The sequence below is a fragment of the Babylonia areolata genome, chromosome 1 (genome assembly GCF_041734735.1).
Source record: "Babylonia areolata isolate BAREFJ2019XMU chromosome 1, ASM4173473v1, whole genome shotgun sequence".
In the NCBI taxonomy this organism is placed as follows: Eukaryota; Metazoa; Mollusca; class Gastropoda; order Neogastropoda; family Buccinidae; genus Babylonia; species Babylonia areolata.
Window position 1 is genome coordinate 68,736,718 of NC_134876.1, and position 14,374 is coordinate 68,751,091.

General features: G+C 39.5%; 1 protein-coding gene across 5 annotated transcripts in view; it reads right to left on the reverse strand.

Moving 5' to 3' along the window:
- The window catches only part of LOC143286308 (protein phosphatase 3 catalytic subunit alpha-like), a 43,937-nt gene extending 35,125 nt beyond the window's left edge, over positions 1–8,812 (reverse strand). For 2 of the 5 annotated variants that reach the window (XM_076593856.1, XM_076593863.1), the window contains exons 1-2: positions 8,567–8,809; positions 2,503–2,703 (exon numbers count right to left, since the gene is read on the reverse strand). In XM_076593856.1, the coding sequence (XP_076449971.1) occupies positions 2,503–2,703; positions 8,567–8,615 (250 nt within the window). In that variant the 5' untranslated portion in view covers positions 8,616–8,809. Of the gene's footprint in view, positions 1–2,502; positions 2,704–8,566 lie in introns of all 5 variants that reach the window. The other 3 variants (XM_076593849.1, XM_076593869.1, XM_076593876.1) reach the window with 3 other exon arrangements.
- Between the last annotated feature and the right edge of the window lie 5,562 nt (positions 8,813–14,374).

The window sequence follows — 14,374 nt, forward strand, 5'->3', positions numbered from 1 at the left end:
ATGCTTGTTTTGTTGTAAACTACTGAACTGAAGGCATTCATTTCAGCTAGTAAGCTACAAAAAAACTATAAAGTATTTTTTTTTTAATTTATAATTTAAAACACACACACACACACCTCAAATGAGACTTTCTCGCCATACTTTTGAAATATTCCATTTCACAAGTTTTGTTAAATTCAGGACTGTCAGTAGGTTTAGAGCTGCCTGTAGGCAGTACAAGACTAAGAGTAAGAGAGGTGTTGGGAGATGAGTGGGAAATTCAACGACTTACAGTTACATGCACTGTAGTCTACTCAAGTTCAAATTCATTAAGTGTATCCCAGAAAAGCACTGAAGCAGATTTGGCTGGCCAACAGTACACAAAACCTTTGCAAAAACATTGATCACCAACATGTTGCAGCAAGAAACAAAGACAGGGGATATGTAAAGCATGTCTTTCATGTTTGTCTTTCCATTCAAGGCCACCATGACACACTGAATCAGTGAATGCAAGCATCACCACAATCATTCAACCAATGGCAAGCTTTTTACGGAACTTTTTTCTTTTCTGATATAATAAAATAACAATGATCTAAACTGGTTCCTTTGCCTAACATTTTGTATAATTTAAAAGTGAAGTATAAATACTTCATGGCAGCTACACACTTACTGAATTAATATTCCAAACCCCACCTAGCAACCTACCCCCTGAAAAGCATAGATTTGAAACAAAAAAGCGGCATGGATGATGGATACAGAAGTTTTCTGGCCAGATTTGGATGCCAGACTGTCAACAAAGAAGACAAGCATACTCAGAGTGAGCGGCATGGGAGTGATGTCACTGAAACAGAGCAGATGATAGGGCAGCAAAAAAGGAAAAAAAGAAAAAAAGTGCTCTCTCTCTCTGTGTCACTGACATAAATTCATCGTGTTAAAAGCAGTGACATCTGAAAAAACAACAACAACAAAAAAACACACACAAAAAAACAAAAGATGACAAGCATGGGCCATAGCTCAGCTGTAAATCAGATGGCATTTTTTAAATGTCACTTTTTTTTTTATCAGGCAAATTATATAGAATACATTAGAAGGATCTCCTTTTCAAGGCTTATGGCTCAATTTGTTTATTTCATTTTCTCTTATTTTCTATTTATTATAAATATTTTTAATTGGCACTGACTCGTTTATAAACTGAAAATAATGGAGACACATCTCTGCTTCACTGACAAAAATATGCTGTTTAACTTGAAAAACAGACTGTGATGTTGCAAGAAAGCCAAAAATGTCTGTGCAACAACAGTCGCTCAAGCCAATGCAGCTTTTGTTTGTCATAAAATGAACAATCAACATGCCTGACTCAAGACACATGCAGACTCAACGTTCTCCTGTGAATTTCTACAACAGTACAAGTGTTCTTTTTTGTTTTGTGTGTGTGTGTGTGTGTGTGTGTGTGTGTGTGTGTGTGTGTGTGTGTGTGTGTGTGTGTGTGTGTGTGTGTATGTTTTGTGCACATATCAATTAACACTGACCCCTAGAATTTTGTCAGGGAGTGAAAATCAAATATGGGGTCATCCCCCTCCACCCCCAACCCCCTGAGAATGACACAAATGTGGAGCCATGCTGTTTCCAAATCTGCACTAGCTGGGCTTTACGAAATTAAAGCAATCAAATTCAAAAGCATATCTGAGACCTCGCAAACTAAACACCTGAGACAAAAGACCAACTAAATCTCCAACATATGTATTATGTAACAAAGTAATAATATTGACTGACAGACTGTGACGAGGGACTGTAATATGTGTACAGCGAACTCACTTTAACTACTTTTTACAAGATTAATAGGTGAGTTATGATGCCCTTTCTCCCCACTCCACCACCCTGATATTACTAAAGGCATCAAAAGACAGCAGGACACAGCTTGATGCTGAAAGTGAAAAAAGCCAAGAATTTTGCACTATTTCCTTTTGACAGTATTTGCCTTGCAATGAAATAAAAATAATGAAATTTCAGAAAGTAATATTGTTTTGCACAAATAATGATATATTTCATGCAAGATGAATACTTCATTTCAAGTTCTTATGACAAGCCATCTCAGCCATAGACTCGCTGCCTGCAGAGTTTTTTTTAGCATGTTTTTCAAATACATACTGTGTCTGACACTGAACAATGCATGTTGTGACAAAGCAGGGTAAGTAAAATCATTCATACAATGTGACTGTTGTTAAATCCACTGTCCACTGGTGAAGGTCAAAATGGAAATCTAAATTTACTTCATAGGCTCATTCAGTCCAACACAGTCATGTAACTTACTTAGACATGTTGTGACAACATAGGCCTGCGGTTTTAACAAATTCAGTAGGGTTTTTGATAGGGATTGCTCACAGACACATCTGTCATTTACTGCACTTCCTTTTCCATGCAATCTATGCTCTTGCTCAGTTGCTGTCTGACACTTGACACAAGAAGGGACAGGAGGGCAGGCAGGGAAACATGGGCAAAAAATATAAACAATCATAAAATTACCTGTGACAGGTGCTTCAATGTCGATCATTGTCTTTTCCTGGCGTAAAAGAGCAGCTCCTTCGTTGATGATACGTAAAGCCACATCCTCAGTAACACGTCCTTCCAGGATAAAGTGCTGTTTCAGAACATCTGGTTTCGGCTTTCCTTTGGAATCGAAAGCTTCACTCATAGTAATCCTGTGGCTGGGTGGGAATGGCACACCTGCAATGCAACAGAAACAGGCATAAATATGGCAGAAAAGAAAAAAAGAATTTTTCTCAGCAGACTGCAGTTATCTTCAGTGGGATTCAGGATACAAAACCACCAGGGAACTACAAGTACAATACAAATATTGCTGTGATCAACCAGCCACCTTAAGTCATGGTAAGGACAATTATGTTCATTATGATATCCTGGTAGTGTGATACATTAAAACATTTTCATCTGCATTTCTTGAAACATGAGTGGTTATTTGCTTTCTCATTTCATCCTCTGTATATTATCTAAACCACTAGCACACTCTCTAATTAACAACAACTTTGTTATCATTGGTATTTTAGCTTTTATCACTAATTACTGTACTTGTACTTAACTTAGGTCTACTGGGTGACTTTCTTGTGGGAAATGACATGCAAAACAACAGTAATAAAAATATTTTTAAAAACTCAGACATCATTTGAAAACAAATGAAAAAAGGGTTGGTCGGGGATTCTGATTTTTGTTTCTTTTACTGTTTTTGTACATTTTACAGATTACACAGGAAAATGTATTTCAATATCAATTTATGGGCATGACAAACAGTGTGTGTGTGTGTGTGTGTGTGTGTGTGTGTGTGTGTGTGTGTGTGTGTGTGTGTTTTACTTCTAATATTCTACTTCTAGTCTATCAATAGTTACACTTACAGTAAATTTCTATTTGACAAGCTTTAAAATATTTTTAGCATATCTGATTAAATTCTGTTATTTATTTCATAACCAGCCTGTGATTACACAAATTAATATCCATGTGGAATAATAAAGTATTTTTAATTTGTTGCACAAATCAATTTCCATGTGGAGTAATAAACTTAATTTTCATCAATTTGATTGAGTTGACTTGTCACTGAAATGGTGCAGAAAAAAGGGCAGGGGAAAAGATTTTTTGACAATAACTGAATAAGGAGCAAGAGGCGGAAGAAATGAACAAGAATAGCAGGAAGGAGGAGGAAAAGATAACATCAAAAAGAAGCAAGCTAATACTGACAGTTTGTTGTGGAATGCTGGGATTAAGACACAAATGAACAATTGAAGCTAGTTTAGGTGTGGCTGCTGCATCAAGAGTACACAGGAGAATCAGGATGTGCAGTGTGGATAGTTACAGATTTGAGATGTTGCAGAAGACTTGGTCTCTGGATAGTTTAAAAAAAATAATAAAATAATAATGAAATAAAATTAAAAATTTATTTAAAAAAAGAAGCCTATTCCTGTAGACTGTACAAATCAGCCACAAGGCGATTTAGTAATTTTTACCCAAAAATTCATCGGGTTTGCTTAAACATTTCACACAAGAATTTCATACTATACTGACACACACATGCACACCTTTTACAACAACTAAACAAATCACTGCATGCTCATTTTCTTTGCAATTTTAAACAAGAAAAAATTAAAACATGACGTGTGAAACAGGTGAGAGCAATATAGAGTTGTTCTCCAGAATTGGTAACTCGAATGTTAAAATCATGTAAAAATATCAAATTCAAAGTAAGCTTTGGGCTACAATTTTTCATTGTTTCAGTGGGCAATGATGTACAGAACCTTTCAAAAGTTAGAAAATCAGTGATGCTGCCATTTTGCTCAGACTTGTAATATGAAATGGGGTCCTGCAGGGCTTCTGATGTACTACAGTGTGACAAGCATGGGCCTGTAAATTCAATATTTGATACATTCAAATGATTATTGATACAGATGATTGAAGTGAATGTAAAAACCTAATAAAATAAAGTTCCACAAAAGAAATGTTTGTACTCTGTACAAGGTCAACATGGATGTGCTGTACTGAAATGTACACAACACAACTGTCTAAAACTTTTGTGTGGATCCTCAATTGAAACTTTTTTCTAATACATTGCTCTTAATAATGTTACTAACGACAAGCTTAAATAATGAGCAAAGCATCAAATTCAAAGCTCAAAGTATAAAAACACACAGTGGGAATTGGGAAATGCTGTCACAATATTACATGTGACATGTGACAGCATTATATGTGACACAGACAGTATGTCAAAGAATAAACAAGAAGAGGAGGTGCTTTTCTTTATCATTTATTCATATGATTTGTTCATCATACTTCATGTGTTCTTGGATTACAAAAGAAACTTGGGATCAGTTTTAACTAGGCAACATTTTTGGGATTAGCCATCTGTAATATTCCTCGGCACATCCACTTCTGGGACATGCTTGAAAACATATCCCCAGCATCAAAGAAATGGTCAAATGAATCCAAACATGTGCTTGACATTTTCACAATGCAAAATATCCCAATCAAGTATGAAATTGGGGTCTTGCATGGTGTCCTGCATACTGCAGTGTGATATGTCCTGCGTACTACAATGTGACAAGTATGGGCCTATAAATGAAATGTTTAATAATTTATGATTATTGATACAGAAGACTGAAGTGAAGGTAAAATAAGTACATAACTGCACATAAGAAATGTTTGTACTCTGCACAAGTACTGAAATGTACACAACCCAACTGTCTAAAACTTTTGTGTGGATCCTCAATTGAAACTTTTCTCTAATACATTGCTCTTAATAATGTTACTAACGACAAGCTTAAATAATGAGCAAAGCATCAAATTCAAAGCTCAAAGTATAAAAACACACAGTGGGAATTGGGAAATGCTGTCACAATATTACATGTGACATGTGACAGCATTATATGTGACACAGACAGTATGTCAAAGAATAAACAAGAAGAGGAGGTGCTTTTCTTTATCATTTATTCATATGATTTGTTCATCATACTTTCCGTGTTCTTGGATTACAAAAGAAACTTGGGATCAGTTTTAACTAGGCAACATTTTTGGGATTAGCCATCTGTAATGTTCCTCGGCACATCCACTTCTGGGACATGCATTAAAAACATATCCCCAGCATCAAAGAAATGGTCAAATGAATCCAAACATGTGCTTGACATTTTCACAATGCAAAATATCCCAATCAAGTATGAAATTGGGGTCTTGCACGGTGTCCTGCATACTGCAGTGTGATATGTCCTGCGTACTACAATGTGACAAGCATGGGCCTGTAAATGAAATGTTTAATAATTTATGATTATTGATACAGAAGACTGAAATGAAGGTAAAATAAGTACATAATTGCACATAAGAAATGTTTGTACTCTGTACAAGATCAATGTGGATGTGTCACACTGTAATTCATGCGACAAATGTCTAAAAGTTTACTGTAGATCCCTAATCTAAACTTTTCCCTTACTCAATCGAGTCAATGCTCATATTATGTTATTCATAACCAAGTAAAAATAGGTCACAATAATTCTCAAGGCAGCAATCATTCTGCAACAGTCGAAAAGCATCGCACGCTTTACGCTTAGTCGACTGTGTGACCGCATCCTAATTTTGACTTGTCAAAATATCTCTTAGAGGAGTATGGAGAAATCACAGATACAGATTGTTTCTTCCATAACTTCTCATTCAGTTGTTGTGTTCGGTAAACAGATTGTAACTTCGTAAGTGGAGCGTAATGCGTACAACAGGTGACGTCACGCCAGAAAATTGATTTAATATTTCTTCCTAAGGTTTTTCCTACAGAAGTTAGAGTACATCTGTAAACTTTTCAACCTAGCTTTCAATTTAATAAGCGTTAAACATCAGTTATAGCTGCGAATATGCTCAGAAGCAGTCTAAAATTTGTTGGTAAAGTGTGACACACTGTGTAAAGCGCATTACGGGTATTTTTTCAAGCATCATACAACTCAGTAAAACACAATTAACTTCATTAAAAAAAAGCAAAACACTGTACTGAGATAAGATAACAAAACAGCAAAGAAAAACTGAAATAGTCATTCATAACGTGCATGATGCTTCACTTGCAACCCAGTAGCTTCACACAAATTTTTGGTGGCCATTTTGAGGCACAATTTTCATTTCAATTAATAATTTTAATCTAGCTGTTTTATAGGTCTGTAACTTATAGTACTGCTGATACTTAAGTCTATACATGACAGTTTTGTGGTGTGCTGGGATGTGTATATGTCAAACATTCCTCTTTGTGTCCAATAAATTGCATGCACCATCATGAGTAACCAAATCTGGAGAATTACTCTTTCATAAAAGATCTGCGGATCAAATTTCAAAATCTTAACCCATTCAACCCTAATGAGTTTACAGCCTTGACAGGCTTCCCTGCCATACTGACGCAGAAAAATGCACTGAAACTGATGCTTTTTTCCCTTCAGCTTGACACAGTATGAGCATACATGGACACAACTAGAAATACTGTAGAATTTAGTTCCCTTTGCTTGTGGTTTATACTTATGTATGAACAATGAAAATGTTTAAGGAAACAAATCTTTATATCAGAGCAATGCTCATGCACAGGGTTCAATGGGTATTAATTCCATCATACTGCCAATGTAATATGAATATTTACCATTTTCCAGAATGGAACAAGCCATCACTCCACTTTCTTTTTGTCCAACTAGGTATTTTGTTTGCTGCTCAGGTGAATGTACAGGTATGTGTACAGGTGTGTGACAGCCGATAGGTGTATACATCTGTGGGTGGTGTGAGAGGAGTATTGACTGCTGAAGGGATGGTGGTTTGAGCCTACTCTAATTAAGACCAAATGAGCATTACTTATTTAAAATTTCATACCAAATCAAATGAATGATTAACCGAATATATTTCAAATACAAAGCAATGAAGAAGAGACACATGCTTCCAATGAAATGATAGCAAACCTAACAAAAACAAAAGACAGAAAATAAAACAGGCATAATTTTATGTCAAATATACTACAACAAAAACCCCCACGGACAGGATGCAGCTTAATAAACATGAGTAATCAGTGTAAAATTATATCAAAAACACACGTGGAGGGTATGCAGCTTGAAAAACCTGAGTAGTTGATAAATTATGATTAAAACATTATTTACTATAGAATTCAATATGGAAGGGATGTAGCTTAATAAACTACAATAATTACTAATTGCTGTTAAATGCAAATAATATGTAATATGTACAGAAAGCAGCTTGCCAAACTGTTTAGAGCAGCTGCTAAATATATACCATCATTAAAACATACGTATATGGAAGGATCTGTTTGACAAACCAGAATGTGGAATGAATAGTGCTAGACTGATTTTACATACCAGATCAGTTAACAATGCTCAGGCTTGTCACACAAATTTAAAAAAATTCAACAAACTATTGCTTGCGGCTGTGCAGCACAAATTTCTGTACACTTATTCAGTTATCACTTATTGTTAAATTAAAAGGTTGTACAATCTATGTTCATTCTTACTCAAGCTTTATATAAATAACACGACCATTCCAAAATACTGGTCGGCTTAGGATTTGCTTGCTTCCATCTGCTTGAAAAAACTGGAAAATGAAAGGGAGCTGCAGTTGTTTGTTATACTTTAAAGGTTAGTTACAGAGCAGCTTAATCGGTAAATCATTTACATGCTAAGAAAGTCGTTTACTTGTCAAAGCCACAATGGCACAACACGTCTTATTTCAGTGAATATTTCTTGGTGTGATCGAAGGTTATCAAAAGTGAAAATAGACATGGCAGCAACAGACTAAGTAGCCTGCCGACAGTGTTGTTACGAATGTAAACACAGCACTCTCCACTTTGGAAACAAGGGTGTACACTTAACCACAGAAAAAAATGTGTTCGACATAGAAAGACAGAAAGAGCAGCATAAAAATGACCTTTACAAAACAGGCATAACAGTAACTGATTTACACAGAGAAGGTTAAAAGGCTGTGTACGGTGCGATCGATGCAAATGTTAATGGAGGACATGTCTAATATGGCGGTTGGAAGATGGCTGAGTCTTCCCAAATAAAATACTCACTTTTGATGACCCTTTCGGTCGTTGAAAATTTATTATCCGTCGTGGCCATCTTCGTTTACGTGCTCATGAAATGTCAAAAGCAGTGCCGTCGATGGCACGGAATATTCACGATTTTCTTTCGATCACCCCTACTTATCTCCCTGGCACAGCTTCAAGATGGCGATCACAACACAACTTGCATAGCGAGGACGGTTTACTGCGCACCACTTTTGCGCAACTTTCTATTGCCAAGGGATTCACTCAATGTGCAGGCGGAACCTCGCAGACCTACAGTTAGAACCCTCACGCAGGCGTTCGGTTAAGTGCAGAAGTCACGACTGAAATAAAAGAAAGAAAAGAAAATGTACAATCGCGTGTTGTTTCACGTTGGGGAAACTGACGCCAGAGATAGAACCTGAAACAGAGGAAAACCTTAAATGCGCACTCGCAGCTGCGAATAATACATGTTCGGCTCGATGCCGTATATCTGCATAGACAAGTCTTCTGCCGTCAGTAGGCCAAGATATTGTGTTATCAAAATATGTTAAACGTCAGTTTGACTTAAACGTTCCATTCGTGATGAAAAACATTGCCAGACTGACGTTCAGTTGGGAAAATATCATGGTAGTTTATTCTGATGCACGTCACTGAGTGGCCGTCCACTCCGGCACTGACGTGAGCTTCCACTGACTTTTTTTCTTGATTCTCTGATTGTCAGTTGTTAGGCATCATGTGTGAGACATGTCCGGCCACAGTCGAGTTGGATGTCGTTATCAACCATTTTCAGTCAGTTGAAATTTATGCATATACCGAAATCAGTTATAAATCCACGTCGGTCAGTCCAATCTCTCGATCATCCCTCTGGATCTGTCTTCAGTCTTCTTCTTCTTCCGTTAATGTTCAGCGGTCATAACTTTGACCATTACTAACATTTCGGGGGAGCGGGGGGTTGGGGGTGCGGGGGGGGGGTGCGTGCAGGGTATGTTCTTGTTTCCATAACCCATCGAACGCGCGGCGAGTGACATGGATTACAGGATCTTTAACGCGGTGCGTATCAAGTTGATCTCAAGTTCCCGGCTTGTGTATACACACGAAAGGGGTTCAGGCACTGGCAGGTCTGCACATATGTTGACCTGGGAGACCGTAAAAATCTCCACCCTTTACCCACCAGGCGCCGTCACCGTGATTTGAACCCGGGACCCTCAGATTGAAAGTCCAACGCTTTAACCATTCGGCTATTGCGGCGTCCCAGTCTCTCTCAGTCTCAGTCTCTTTCTTGTGTGTGTTATTTTTTGTTTTGTTTTTTGTCTGTTTTGTTTTGTTTTGTTTTAGTCTCTCAGGCTTCGTACCCCTGCCTTACCCCCTCCTCTCTGACTTCGATGCCGTGACTGATGTCTCCGTGCGCGTCAGTGCAACTATTTAATGCCGAATCGGATAGCTACTCAGCAGTGGCTCAGTCGCGTCGACTGGATCAGTCACCGCTGGCAGTGGCATTAGTTGTATATTCATTCGGTCCTCTGTAGCCGAGCATACTCCTCAGAGAGGCCTCAGTCGGGTACTCACGCGCACTCACGTGCATAATTTTCACCGGCTGACTATGCACACACGGTGACGGACACACTGCCATCATACAGTACAATGCAAACACTATGATATATGCAACTGAGGGCGCCGGCCGGTTACTGCCCAATGCACTTGCTTGCATTGGCGTGCTAGTACTGACGCAGGCAAACACACTGGCACACACCACACACACACACACTCAGACAGGCGGACATACACACACACACACACACACACACACACACACACACACACACTTTCGGACGGACTCAGGCTCCCGGCCGGGCACACATACCGACTGGACACACGCCGGCGCGCGCGAGAGAGAGCGCACTGACCCGGCCGTGACCCGCGAACTGCACACACTTGACACACGCACACACACACGGACACACGCGTGCAGTCATGGCGTGACACCGGCGGCCGCACTCATCACGGCATCACCACACACACACCAGCACACACTGACACCGGCACACACACACACACACACACACATTGACTTGACGACACTGACGCACATACTGGCGTCGTCAGTAACACACACACACAGACACGTATCGTGAGGAGTGCACATGACTGAAGAGACAATGTCACGACAGCTCATGAGGGAAAAAATCAGATCTTCAAAAAGCCGAAAAAGCGAAACATTAATCAGTGAAACTATGTATGAGTGTAATATAAACCGAACACGGAAACAGCAATAAAACTATGTACTGCCGGAATGCAGTATAAACAGAACAATGTGAGACTAACCGGCCGGCTGAATCAGCCCAGTGTGGCTCAGCTGTGAAGCTCAGTGCAGAATGAACAACCACTGTTAAAGCACCCAGTGTTAAAGATCATATTGCAGAATGAGAAAAAAGACTCCACTGACTCGGAGAACGATTAAGGCTCAGCTTAATCGCCTCAAGAAACAAACTGAACGAAACTATTAAGTGACAGATACTATAATATGAATACCTACTTTACTGTTCAGTCAATGCCGCATTGCTGTAATTCGTCGTAACAGATACGCCGAGACAATACAATACAATACAATACAAGCGAGCGCGAACACAGTTGGGCACATACGCGCACACCTCCGAAAACACGCACGCCGCCATGCGCGCACACTACAGCGGGCACTCGTACAAACTTAACACCCACCCACGCCGGCACGGCTCTCTCTCTCTCTCTCTGTCTCTCTCTCTCTCGTTTAATTTCGTGACAAGTCAGTTGTCGTAATTCATGTTTCGCTTCTGCGGTTGATCTCTCACTTTTGAAGATCGTGCAAAAGTTAGTTTTCGATCGTTTGTCAGTGAATGTCTGTTCAATGATGTGCGGTGCGGTGTGTCACATAACTGAGGTGTGTCAGTGTGTGTGTGTGTGTGTTTGTGCGTGCGCCGGTGCGTGCGTGTGTGTGTGTGTGTGTGTGTGTGTGTGTGAGATGCATGCTCTATTTTTAGATCAGTGGAGCCATGTCCTGACCACTCTTCCCTCACCCCCTATACCCACCCCCTCCACTCCCAGTTTTTTCTCTTGCCGGGCGACTGCACGGTCAGTGACCTTGTTGTAGTGGTGGTGAGTTTAACGACCTATTGGCGATCTGCCCTAAGGTCAAGTTGTTCGTGGACTGTGGTCTTTGTGACTTTGTTAGTTCGTACGATACTTAACTGAATGGAAAGAGCCGCGGCAGTGCTCAGTGGATTTCCCAAGTTCAGTCTCCGGTTTCGGCGCACCTGGTGGATTAACTTGAGGGTGGATATTTTTCCGATCTATCTCCCACTGAGGTCGACATACGCACAAACCTGCTTGTGCCTAACCCAAGTGTGCATGTTAAAGATCCTATAATCGGCGTGTCAGCGTTTCGCGGAGTCAGTTATAGTGGGAACAAAAACATACTAGCCAGCATGGACACCCACTGATCTAAACTGAAATATTTTTTGATCAGTGATGCACACCCCCGGCCCAAAAACGACCTACATGGCAGGGCCAAAATCGGTCAAACACATAAATGCCCACTCGTACATATCAAGTGAAGTTCGGCAGTGCGGGGATTACCCAGATTCAAACACTCCACTGTTGTTGCCGTTCTTTCTCAGTCTCTGGACTTGGCATTTGGAATGTACTTCCTCTTTCGCTTCTTCAGGTCTCCGCACTCAGCCCTTTCAAGTCTGGCCTTAAAACCCACCTCTTCCCAAAACAGCCTCCCTTCCCTGCCTCTTCTTTGTCTTCAGTTTTTCCAGTTTTAGAGTTATGCATGCGTGAGACATGACTGGTGTGAAAGCGCTTTGATTTGTCTCTGCACAAGATTCAGCGCTATATAAATACTATTGTTGTTATTATTATCATCATCATTATTATTATCATTATTATTATTGCTTATGCAGAAGAACTGAGAAGAAGGGTGCGAGAGGGGAAAAAAAAAGCAGCGAAACAAGTGAAAACTGGGGGGTGGAGTGGGAGCTGAGAACAGGAGAGAGGGGTCCAAGGACTGTATGCCACAGCACCAAATCCAGGTATTGTGACTCGTGCACGAACACCGCTTCCCATGCCCTTTCGACACGTGACGTACACAACCAACCAACTTATCATAACTTGTCATCAGGAAAGTATAATGTATTCGACTCGAATTTACGTCACCAAGTTCGAAAGTTGATAGCATGGTTTGTCACTACTGCTCCGGTTTCACTGATTTTCTTTTTTCGTGATATATATATATATATCCACAGTGTTAAATTGTTAAACCAACTTGTCACCAATAAATTTAACCCGATATCTGCCTCCCGTTTCACCCAGTGAGCAATAAACGTCGTGCAAACCTACACCTGTATTCCGTCCCGCGTCCTGCGAAATCAGTCATCATAGAAAGTGAGCCTATTTTCAGGAAGCACGTATTGTCTAGAAATAGAAAATCGAAGACTATTGTGAAGACAAGGCTATTTCTGTACGCCCTGATCCCGTGTTCTTTCAGTCCGTGGAGATTCACTTTCGTCATCATCTGTGTCTGCCTGTTTCTCATATCAACCTTTGAAGATTCACTTTCGTCATCATCTTTTTATCTCTTTCTGTCAGTGCTGTATCTGCACAAACACCTTCTTTCTTTTTTTCCGCCGTTAAAAAGCAAACTCGATCAGATAGTACAGTTGCAACTTGTGTGTTTTAAAACGGGTCAGAAACACTTGAGGAATCAGGTGAGCGAAGAATACGAGTTAAATTTTATAATACTGTTTTAGTTTGTTTGCCTGAAGCAAAGTCGAAAGAAACAAACCAAACAAAAAACAACACAGTTTTTAAAACGATCTGGTTGGCAGAGCTTAAGTCCCCAGTTTCAAGATAATGAAGGTTTTTGTTTGTTTGTTTTGTTTTTTGCTTCTTTTTTGTTGTTGTTGTTGTTTTTTTAACAGTGAAGTTTTTAAAAATGATCCGGTTCGAGACAACTGGGTTAAAAAAAAAAGGGAATATTCTCTTTTATTTTTTATCTGTTCATTCTATTTTATCTTATATACTTTCTGTTTTTACAAGACTGTTTCGTTTCAACCGAATCAGAATAACTTTATTATCTCAGTAAGGGAGCACATGCGTTTTTTGGCACTGTATTATCTACTGGAAGCTGCACTAGTTTTTATATATATATATATATACAGATAGTTCACACTCTCTTCGTATCCTGGGCACCGCTCCTTGCAGAAAGCACTGAGGTAAATACCAAGACCGGTAAAATATAGAAAATATAAAAAACAGTAGGCTCTTCATGTCTTAAAAGTTGTATTCTTAAAAAGCAGCAAATTTTTGCTGTAAAACAGCTTCTTGCCTGAAGATATATATATATATATATATAAAGAAAAAAGTTATGAATACGATTCTGTTGACGCAGCATTATCATATATAATCATAGAAAGTGTGATTCATTGTGAAGAGCGATCTGTAAGTCTGTCTCTTTCTATCTATCTGTCTCTGTCTGTCTGTCTGTCTGTCTGTCTGTCTGTCTCTCTCTCTCTCTCTGTGCAACACTTCCACCGTTGTAAAAATAATCATTGTCACTCTCTTTCTATTGTTCTGTGCGTTCCCTCGTTTGCTTAGGCGTGCATGTGTGTGTGTGTGTGTGTGTGTGTGTGTGTGTGTGTGTGTGTGTGTGTGTGTGTGTGTGCGTGTGTGTGTGTGCCCACATATTGTGTTTGTTTTCAAAGGGGTCGATTCACCCAGTTCTTACTCTGCCGTGCACACTGTGTTCACTGCTTGAGGCTCGACCGTGTTTTTATGTTCCCTTCAAGACGCTCTAAA